The sequence below is a fragment of the Muntiacus reevesi genome, chromosome 1 (assembly GCF_963930625.1).
Source record: "Muntiacus reevesi chromosome 1, mMunRee1.1, whole genome shotgun sequence".
Lineage (NCBI taxonomy): Eukaryota > Metazoa > Chordata > Mammalia > Artiodactyla > Cervidae > Muntiacus > Muntiacus reevesi.
Genome location: NC_089249.1, coordinates 44,239,127 through 44,250,421, shown reverse-complemented (window position 1 = coordinate 44,250,421; position 11,295 = coordinate 44,239,127). Strand labels below are relative to the sequence as shown.

At 38.0% G+C, this 11,295-nt stretch overlaps 1 protein-coding gene across 2 annotated transcripts; it reads right to left on the bottom strand.

Annotated features, from left to right (window-relative positions):
• Window positions 1–374: 374 nt before the first annotated feature.
• Window positions 375–11,144, bottom strand: OLR1 (oxidized low density lipoprotein receptor 1). 2 transcript variants are annotated; one of them, XM_065922686.1, is made up of 6 exons: window positions 11,034–11,144; window positions 9,061–9,162; window positions 7,321–7,566; window positions 2,580–2,719; window positions 2,144–2,259; window positions 375–1,579 (listed from the first exon to the last, which is right to left on the bottom strand). In XM_065922686.1, the coding sequence occupies exons 1-6, from the start codon at window positions 11,086–11,088 to the stop codon at window positions 1,435–1,437; spliced, it is 804 nt and encodes a 267-aa protein (XP_065778758.1). In that variant the 5' UTR covers window positions 11,089–11,144; the 3' UTR covers window positions 375–1,434. The 2 variants fall into 2 exon arrangements, with proteins under 2 accessions (XP_065778758.1, XP_065778752.1); XM_065922680.1 differs by having other exon boundaries at window positions 11,019–11,125.
• Window positions 11,145–11,295: the final 151 nt, after the last annotated feature.

Sequence of the window (11,295 nt, the reverse complement as noted above, 5' to 3'; positions counted from 1 at the left end):
TTGCCATTTTCTTCTCAAGACAAATCAATACCCATTCCTAATAAAACTTCTCAGCATTGTAGGAATAAAAGGAAAATTCCTCAAACTAGGTTAATTTCATTTGTGAAAAAAAACAGAGTACCATACTTATTAGTATAACATTGAATGACTTATTCCCAAAATCAAGAACAAAATAAAGATATGTACTCTCACCATTCTTATTCAATATTTTACTAGAGATTCTAGTCCATGAAATAAGGCAAGGAAAAGAAAAAGAAATCATCCAGAAAGGAAAAAAATTAAAGTATTTTTATCAAATAGCATGATTATATATCTAGAAAATCCAATGAAATACACACACAAAATACTTACTAGAAGAAATAAGTGAGTTTATCAAGGTTTCAGGATATAATATTAATACAAAACTTTATTATAATTCTACATACTAGCAGAAGACTTTGAAAATAAGAACTATAAATGATAATACCATCTACAGTAGCATAAAAAATGTGAAATACATGATGATAATCTAACAACATCTACACAAAGAATATTACAAAGCATTGCTTAAAGAAAATAAGGAATTCCTAAATAGAGCAATACACCTTTTTCATGAGTTGAACAAAGCAATATTTTTAAGAACTCAATTTTCCCCAAATTTATGTATGGATTCAGTGCAATTCAAAATTTCAAGTTTTTATTTTTTTTTTAGAAATTGACAAGCAAATTTAAGACAGAAATAGAAAAACATAGAAACATAGAGTAACCAAACAACTCTAAAAAAGAACAACAATGAATAACTACCACCATGTGATTTCAAGATATATTAAAGAACCATAGAATTCAAAATATCATGCTGGTGTTGTAAGCCAAGAATAATAAATAAATCAATGGAAAGAAATAGAAAGTCCAGAAATAGACCCAGGCATGTATGGATAATTGTTGACAAAAGTGCAAAGGCAATGTAATGGAGGAAGAATAGTCCTTTCAGCAAATGTTGCAAAAACAGTTGAATACCCACAAGCAAAAAAAAAAACTTCCATACATTCATACGTCACTTAAAAATTAACCTAAAATAAGTTCTAGATTTCCATGTAAAATCTGAAACTCTACAATGTCTACAAGAAAGCATAGGACAAAAATGAGAAAAATCCTGTGACCTTGAGTTAGACAACAAGTTCTTAGAAACAGTGGAAACAGGAAAATTGACTTCTCTGAAGTCTGGCAGGGGAGGACTTGGAACAAGTTAAGTGAAAAATATACAGAAGGAATTAAAACTTTTGCTATCAAGGTGTCAGGCAACTGGGCCCAGTCTCTGCTAAGGGGTTTTGCACTCAACTAGTAGCAGGCAGTTCCTGGGGCTCTTATGGTTTACACCTAAGTGACGAAGTATAGCTTAAATTCCAGAAGAGAATTCAAAGGTCTTCTCCTCCTTTTCCTCCAGATCCTTCAAATTCACTGTGCTCTCAATAGATTCGCCTTCTTTTGACATATACTGAATGCAGTTAGAATGCAGTTTTCAGCAAAAACAGTTCCTCTTTGAATATATGCACAGGTACCTGAAGGATACATATGGGAAACAGCTCCCTGAATTCTAAACCTGCAGGCAGGGAGAAAAAAGAAAGAAAAATTAGATTTATTGTCACCTTGTCTTAAAGCTTCAAGTCAGTAATAAGTGTGAGCAGGAAAAGGTAAGAGAAGATCTGAATGGGTAAATGGGCAAGTCCCTGTGTGAGAAAGTTGAAAAGAGATTCAGAAATTCTCCAAGCTTCTTTCCAACAAGAAGAGGACACTGCATGGAATGCAGCAGTAACTTCAATAGTAGGTTCAGTGAAGAATAAGAAACTTACGGACTTCCCTGGTTGTTCAGTGGATAAGAATCTGCCTGCCAATGCAGGGGACAAGGGTTGGATCCCTGGTCTGGAAAGATCCCATATGTCTTGGGTCAACTAAGCCCATGTGCCACAACTACTGAAGCCCGTCCCCCTAGAACCCATGCCTGGCAACAAGAGAAGCCACTGCAATGAGAAGCCCACACATCACACGGGGGAGCAGCCCATGCTCGCTGCAACTAGGGAAAGCCTAGGCAAATCAGCAAAGACCCGGTGCAGTCAAAAATAAAAATAAATAAATAAACAAAACTAAAAAAGAACAACAAACTTACAAGTGGGGCCTCAAAGGAGTACCATCTTCCCAAAGCCACGAGTAGTTGGGTTTCCTCATTGACAACCCCGTCCAGAAGGGGAAACTGGAATGGGCCATCACTTGCTGGATGAATTCCTGTGGGGAGTAACAATTCTGTGTTGATGAATGCGTGGATGTGGACTTTTTAGATTAGATTCACAAAACTAAAGAAGCTGACGAGAACTTTGACATCCTCTCCGTGTCTTTACAGCGATGTCTAGTGGAGCCTAGAAATACTTAGTAACCTGTCCATTCCAGGTCACACACATATCCAGTGGCCACACAAGGCTAGAAATCAGGTTCGTATTCTGATTCTTAAGCAAGCGCTCCTCTACTGAGGGTCCAAACCAGATCTACTTACCTATGACCCAATATTCCAGCCTGACAGACATCCCACACATCCATTAAACACTCACCAGTTCATCTGTGCTATTAATCTTCAGCAAGTGGGCATCCAAAGACAAACAGTTCTCCTGGCTTTTTTCCCAATTAAAAGGGCCAGAGGAAAATTGGTAACAGTTTTCTTCATGCCAGAGCCAGTCTTGGGGACAAGGACCTAGGAAATATAGTATATCTAATCAGTGAGTTATGACTGAGAAAAAATATTAATATTTCTATAATTCTTAACTCAATTCACCTCTCAGGACTCCCACATGCATACCATCTCTTCTTAATCAGAATTATACCCAGACTCTGCACATCCCTAAATAGCCTAGAGTCTTTATTTCTACTTTTTTTTTTTTTTGAGAAAAAGAAATGCATTCTGATTTTAGAAAACTAAATTAAAAAGCGAGGCTATTAAAAAGCAAGGCTTGAGCTGGGATGTAATATTAGAAACTGATCTACTTTTTTAAAATTATGTTTGGAACTATGGAAATGAGTTAGGGGATGAATATTTAATAGATATTCTGTTACTAAAAGATGTGCTTATATATTTTAAAGCTTCAGCTCTTTGAATAACAAATTTAGGCTTAGGTTCTGTAACTCTTACTTCTGGATAGGTAGCCCTATGCAGCTTTTGAGTACTTCAGTAGTGGCTCATCTGCATTGAGATTTGAAGTATGTATAAAATACTCCTAATTTTGAAAATTTAGTATGAAAAAAAGATTGTAAAATATCACATAAATAATATTTATACTGATTACAGTGTTGCAATAACATTTCAAGTGTATTGGATGAAATAAAATACGTCACTAAAATTAATTTCATCTCTTTCTTTTTCATTTTTCATGTGGCTCCTATTGGGGTAGCCAAAAAGTTTGTTCAAGTTTTTTCTGTAATATTTTATAGAATAATAGAAGCTTTAATGTTGCATGTGTGGTATACCCTGTATTTTCTTTTGGACAGAGCTGCTTTAGGGAGAACAGTATATGGAAGCAAAGTGGGCATCTCCATTTCAACAGGATTTCAGTAGGTAGAGAGTTTTCAGCAGCAAAATTCCCAGGGAGTCCAAAAACCTCGGGGCTTAGGAGACAGGCAGAAACATGACAGGGTCTGTGTGTCTGAGTGTCTGTGTGTATTAGTCACTCAGCCATGTCTGACTCTTTGTGACCCCATGGGCTGTAGTTTGCCAGGCTCCTTTGTCCATCGGATTTCCTAAGCAAGAATACTGGAGTGGGCTGCCATTTCCTTCTCCAGGGGAACTTCCCAACCCAGGGATCGAACCCAGGTCTCCTACATTGCAAGCAGGCTCTTTACTGTCTGAGGCACCAGGGAAACCTGTCTATGTGTTTACAGATATTTGAAACACTCCCCAATTCCTTCTCCTCCTTTCCTTCTGCCTCTCACTTCCCCTCACCCTTTCTCCCTCTCCCCTTCCCCTTTCTTCCTTTCCTCATTACCATCATCACCATCTCTTCTCTGTGTTACTAAAACTTGGAACCTCTCTACTAGTGGACAAAGCCCTTTGTTCTACGCTGTGACCAAAAATATAAAACTCAAATCCTTGAGAAAGGCAACATTTCAATTTCACTTTGTGGCATAAAATCATCAGATAATTTTGTAAGAACAGGTTTTATCAGAGAGGACAAAATAGAAGGGCACTGAACTGTGAAAGGAGGAAGTGAAGGAAAGAGGACGAACATAACACCAGGCTGAAAGCCAAGAATGCAAGGTTCTTCCCAACTTGCATAGTCCTGTCTAACTATGCTGAAGGAAAGAGTATATTGATTTTCTTGAACTAAAAGAAAAGTCTAGGTAGGTTTTCCAAGTCATAAAAAAGTGGAAAAGATGAATCTCATAGTGTATTCAAACCACCTGTATTTATTTAATTATTTTTTAATTAACAAACACAAAAAAACTGCTAGGTGCCAGAAATGGTTGGCAGTAATTTTTATGTATTGGCTCATTTAATCCTCATAACAACAGTATGTATAAGTTCATTCATTTTCTTCGTTTGAAAGACAGAGAAAATGAGACTTTGAACTTAGGCAGTCTAAATCCAGCATCTGTGTGTTTAATCAGTATATCCCACACGTGTGTGCTTAGTCACTTCAGTAGTGTCTGACGCTTTGTGACCCGCCAGGCTCCTCTGTCCATGGGATTCTCCAGGCAAGAGTACTGGAGTGGGTTGCCATGCCCTCCTCCAGGGGATCTTCCCAACCCAGGGACCGAGGGCTTCCCTGGTGGCTCAGAGGTTAAAGCGTCTGCCTGCAATGAGGGAGACCTGGGTTTGATCCCGGGGTCGGGAAGATCCCCTGGAGAAGGAAATGGCAACCCACTCCAGTACTCTTGCCTGGAGAATCCCATGGACGGGGGAGCCTGGTGGGTTACAGTCCACGAGGTCACAAAGAGTCGGACACGACTGAGCAACTTCACTATCACTTATCACTACCAACCCAGGGATCAAACTGCGGCTCCAGCTACTCCTGCATTGCAGGTGGATTATTCACACAGTGAACCAGCTGGGAAGCCCCCATTATATCACATTACCTCTCAAGCTCCTGAGTTTGAATGAATTGAGGCAATACTTCTTGGTGCCCATCAAGACATGTTGATACAGTGTTTCGAGGTAAATCTGGAACTTGCCACTTTTAACAAGCTACGTGGGTAACAATTATGTACACTAAAGGTTGAGAACCACCACTAATTCCAGTGCTAAAATATCTGTTACTCGGAAGGCACTACATTTTTCTAGCTGGCTGACCTCAAGCAAACTACATATGCGAATTTCTCAACATCTCGCCTTCTTCATACTTTTATGGAGAATCATAGACTTGTCAGTAAGAAAGATAAAACTTATCTCAAACTTGAGAAAACTGGCATAATTTTTCTGCATAGTATTTTATTGTTGCTTTTGAGAATCTTCTCAAAGCTGCTTGATGAAAGGCATGTCTGCCAGCACAAGACATATCATCTAGTTTTTTTGATTAGTTGTCTAAACTTGGCACCTCTGGAAGATGATTCTGAACAGTCCTGACATAGTTTTAATCCCACACGACTGATAAAAACAAGACTAGTTTATGGCCCCACCTGTGAAATAAACCATTTTTGGTATGTAGCTGTGTCTGCTTATATAAACACCCCTGTCCTTGATATATTAGGTTCCTTCCTTTAAGGCTTGAGATGGTTTTATTTCCTCAGCTGTTCTTTCCTTAAAGAGATTCAATATAGAATTGACACTTGCTTTAAAAAATCAGCTTGTCTAAAAATGTCTACTTATTTTGGAAATTTAAATAACCCTGTACATACTGAGGGCCTCCCAGGTAGCACAGTGGTAAAGAATCCGCCTGCCAATGCAGGTGATGTGGGTTTAATTCCTGGGTTGGGAAGATCTCCTAGAGTAGGAAATGACTACTCACTCCAGTGTTCTTGCCTGGAGAAATCCATGGACAGAGGACCCGGGTGGGTTACAGCCTATGGGGTCGCAAAGAGTCAGGCATGACTGAGCACATACATACTGAAGATATTTGTAAACTGCAAAAGTTTATATGAACCTACTTATCATTAAACTTACCTGGCTTTCAACTTTTTGACCTAGAAAATAAATGCATGGGTATCTGTAAACTGTTACCATGTAACTTTTAGTCAACAAAATTACATGGTTGAGACCATGAGATATACAAGCAAGAAGCTGGAGAAATCTCTGTTTGTTAGTGGCAGTTAGGTGTTAATGTCAAGAATAAAATTCTCAGGCACCCCACCAAGAAAGCAAGGTACTACTGAAAGTAACTCCATTTCGCACTTTCTAATGCTCCCCATGACTAAAAGCACATGCCTGATTTAATTACACATTGTTGAAAAACTAAATAGTACGTACGGATCACTTCTGTAATATTAACAGAGTTCACATTATCCTCTGCTTATTACAGATGCTACTATTTCTACCTGCCTCCTTGATTCTGAGTTCACTTCATTGAGATCAACTCAGTTCTTCTCATATGCACTGACTTCCTGGGTCCCTCACATTTTTGTCTGATTTGAAGTATCTACTTAACACTTGCAAGCCAGCTCACCTCTATTGATTCAACTTATGTTGATGTAGTTGTATACTTTAAGAAATAGTCCCATAGAATAAAGCTAATGAAGAGGTGGGAGTTCCCAGGCCAAAGGAGACCACTTGGGAAAAGAAATCAGTGATTATGATACATTGGAATGGAAAGAGATGAGAATCTGTACCAAGAAGTGGGAGGATCCAGCCAGAAATTCTCAAAACTAAAATCTTAAAAAGAAAGAGAAGGCTCTTGTGAGGAAGGAAAGCTTAAATCCACCAGAAAATGTGGTTGATTGAATCAGATAATCTCAAGAATTTGACATGTGATAGAGTGAGGATGACATCGGATAGGGGCTTTCCTGGTGGCTCAGAGGGTAAAGCGTCTGCTTGCAATGCAGGAGACCTGAGTTCGATTCCTGGATCTGGAAGATCCCCTGGAGAAGGAAATGGCAACCCACTCCAGTACTCTTGCCTGGAAAATTCCATGGACGGAGGAGGCTGGTGGGCTACAGTTCATGAGATCACAAAAAGTTGGACACGACTGAGCAATTTCACTCTCCAGAGCAAGGATGACAAAAATAGAGGACCTATAATGTAGAACCTGATGAATGAAAAATGATACATACATCCATACACCAATATTGTCCTTGGGACATTGCAAAAGAAAGGTTAAGATTCACAGATAAGCTTCTATTGTTTCTCTTGACCCCCTCTCTCCCTCATACCTGAATAGTTTGCTGCCTCTTTCAGAACTTCTTGAAGATTCAGGTTCTGGTGATGAAGTTCCATTAGTTTCTTGGATTTCTCATCCAGCTTGTGGGCAAGGGTTTCTATCATTTCTTTGAGTTCCTTCTGTGACTCCTGGGAAGATTTTTCTGATTGGCGCTGGGCTAAAATCTGTCCCTCCAGGATATCTTCCTGGTGAGTAAGGTTTGCTTGCTGTTGCTTTAGGAGGTCAGACACCTGGGATACTAAATTAGAACTAAATTGAGATTCCAATTCCAATTCCCAAAAAAAAAAAAAAAAACTCCTCCACTGGATTTTGAAGAAATCAGAGAATAGAATCAAACCATCTATTTTGACAACAAAGCAACCCAACTTTACTCAAATTATGGATTTGGAAGTTATTTGATATTTCTGATATATATATAGTTGGAAACTGTCTCAGATACTTATGATTAAAAAACAAACAAACAGGATTTTACTTGTTACTGAGAGTTAACACACAAGTTCAAAGAAATCACAGGTTAAATCATTTATCAATGGCATAAGTAAAATGTAGACAATCTAAAATAGGCAGACACAAATCATACTCAGTGATTATTAGTAGGGCTTGTCATTAATGATTTACTCTACTGTGTCTTAATTCTGTGTCTTAATTGCCCTTTCTCCACCCATCCACACTTCCTGATTTTACATAAAAACTGTGACACTCACCCTGTTTTTGAGAAACTCTCCCATGGGATTATTTTAAGCTGCTTTCGCAAGAATATGAAAACAATTTTTCAATTTTAGCCTTTTTTTTTTTTTTCTTTTTAGGAAGGGTGGAGATGAAAGTAAGGTTGTGAAATCAAGCAGGCTGCAAATGTTAAGGGTCTGATGTCTCAGTTCTATAAGTTTGATGGTTCAGTACAAAGTAGACTCTTTGGCCTGAAAACCATACTTGACTCTGTTAAAAAGTGGTCAGAACATCAGAGGAAGTCTCTTCCAATGACCACCACTGAGTCAAGGGCTCTTCTCCCACATCGTTAGGAAAGGATTTACAGGTTCAAAGTGTTCATAGACTGAAAAAATAAGTGGTTTGTGACCTTAAACACCAATTGAGGAACAAATTAGCACTTCAAAGGTCTTCGTAACTTAGATTCTAGAGAGCCAAAATAGCTCAAAGCTATAACCTAAATACATAGATGGGTTAGATTTATGATCATCACCGTTTTTCCCCCTTCTTGGTCACTTTCACCTCTTCATTTCTTTTCCTTTTGACATCCCCTCTTTCCTAAATGACCATATTGTAAATCCGAAGGCTGTTCTATTTTAAATATTCTATTTATGAAGACTGTGTTTCTGAGTTAACTTAAAACTGGTATTTAATAATTTGTATTAAAACTCAGTGTGAACTAAATGAAGTGTCTTTTTATGGGTCCCTTTGGTGATCTTATGGGTTAGTAACTTCAAATTATTTCCTTCCTTATGATTCTGGGATTTAAATGGACTATCCATGAAGTTCTGGAAACAAAATCAAACAGAAACCTAATATCCGTAATCTTCATCCCATGCCTCAGTCTATTTGAGGAAAGAAGACAATAAACTCATTCATCTTCCCATTCACTCCTAAAAATGGTCTGCCTGAAATGTATCTAAATCAAGGTGGTTTATAGTTACTATGAAACCAACTAATAAACCGTGTTTAAAAGCCCTCATTTTTTTTTTTTTTTGGTCCCTTCTTTCCCTGCTTCGGCACTTACGTTGCTGTATCAACAATATCACGGTCACCAGTAGTCCCAGACAAAGGACCCCTAGAGTCACAGCAGCAGGGTACCACTTCCAAGAGGAAGCAAAAGGAAGACCTAGAGTGACAAAGGAGAGATTCACAAAGACAAAAATGATGGAGGTAAGTAGTCAAACAGTTCTTTCGATCCAGCCTGTACCTGACACTTCACACTACTTGCTTCTAGTCTTCCCAATGACTGCAAATAATTCACTATCCACATTTACAGGCAAAAAATAAAGGCAGTTAAAAACTTTAAGAAATTTACCCATGGTCACACAATTGATGAAATTTAGGAGCTGGGATTCTATCAAATATTTGACTCCAAGGATCTGATTATAGTTAAGTTCAATTTTTTTTTTCTTTTTTCTTTCTGGCCTTGCCACTCCAGATTTCCCTGCCCAGGGACCAAAGTCATGCCCATGATATTGGAAGCATGGAATCCTAACCACTGGATCACCTGGGAATTCTCCAAGTATCTAATTCTAAAGCACATACTTTTCTAGTCTCCCCACAATAACTTAAGAAACTCTCAGTCCAGCTTGGTTGGATTAACTTCCTCCACAAGGCAGAGAGCCTGATGTTTTCAGTATAGACCATGTGTATGTCTGCATATGTGTGCACACACACCCACACCCCACACACACATGCACACAGTTATAAGTAACATATAATAAATGAATATTAGACATCAAGCAAGTAAAGTCTTTAGTCAGCTAACCAACTGAAAAAAGTCTCAAAGAACTAACATATAATTTTATACTATTTAGTTTTTATTTCATTAAAAATAAATACATCTTGGACCTGGGGTTATTGACAAAAGAAAAAATATAAACTAAATCTCTATATTCATTTGATTAATATTACTATCACATCCTACACTCACAGCAGCTATGCCACTCTTGTTATGAGAAAAAAATTCCCCATTATTATAAAAGCAAACCATGTAGCTCACAAGTGTATGAATATCTTGTTATGAAGTCTATCAACAAAAAAGCACAGATACTACCGTTCAGAAGGAAAACATTTCAAATAAAGGATTTAGATTCCTTACCTTGTAAGATAAACAAATAAGGGACTGAAAACATTAACCCTCTATATGCAAATAAGGAAACTGACAACTCAGTGAGTTGCCTAAGATCACACAGATGTTAAGATCCAAACAGAGATCGTTAATCCAATTTCAAGTAGCTACATGGCTTGGACCATCACATCACAAAAGCTCCAGTGTGAATGTATAGTGATTCAAATATATCAGTGATCAAATATTACTACTTTCACTAAGTTCTCAAGTGTCCAAAGCACTCTACAGATGAGCCGAACAAAATAGAAGTTTTGACAGGAAGGAATATGGTTCATTCACTGATTCAAGAGTGATTAAGCTCCTAGAATATGTCTGGCAAGTTGGCAGAAAGGAAGTTGAAAATAATTATGTGTCTTGCAAGTAATTGCCCAATCCTAGCATTAGGAGAAAATATCTGGGTAAATCTTTCAATTGACTTTTCCCTCTGGTCACTATTCCTCCCACATTATAGCTCAGTCTTAACTCTACCACTTAATAGCCACATAAAACTGGGTAATTTAGTTAATCCTCCTGATCACTAGTTAGTCCTCTGTAAAAGGGAGATGATAGTAGTCCCAACCTCAAGGTGTAAAGCTTTAATGCATATAAAGTGAATATCATAGAAACTAGCCTATAGCAAATGATCAATAAGAGTTGGTTATCATCACCCTCTACTACACCATCATTCATACAAAGTTAGCTTATCATCATCTTCTTTAATCACCATATCTGACTCGTTTTCCTTTTAAGTAAATGTTGTTAGCTCTAATATATTTCCACACTCAGGCATTGTAGTTTTCTACTCCTGTATTCAGTTAGCTTACATGTCTAAATTAACTCTGTCCTTGTATTCATTTACCCAGCCCTAGTACCTTTTGCTGTCTCACCATTTGGCTTCTGATCAAGTTGATCTTTCATGCTCTTGTGGTCATCAACAGTCATTTTCGAATGTATTCCAAGAATGAGAGAGTGAAGCTGTTGAGGACTTCTACGAAGTAAAAGTTTGTGAGTTCCTGCTGGAGTGTTTAAATAGCTACTGATATCTAGTGCAATGACTCAATCATTGGTAGGAGGAAGGAGAGGCTTTGCTTCATATTGGGAAGTTGGCTGACGCAAATTCTTGAGATATGTCTATTGCAGGAGGGGAAA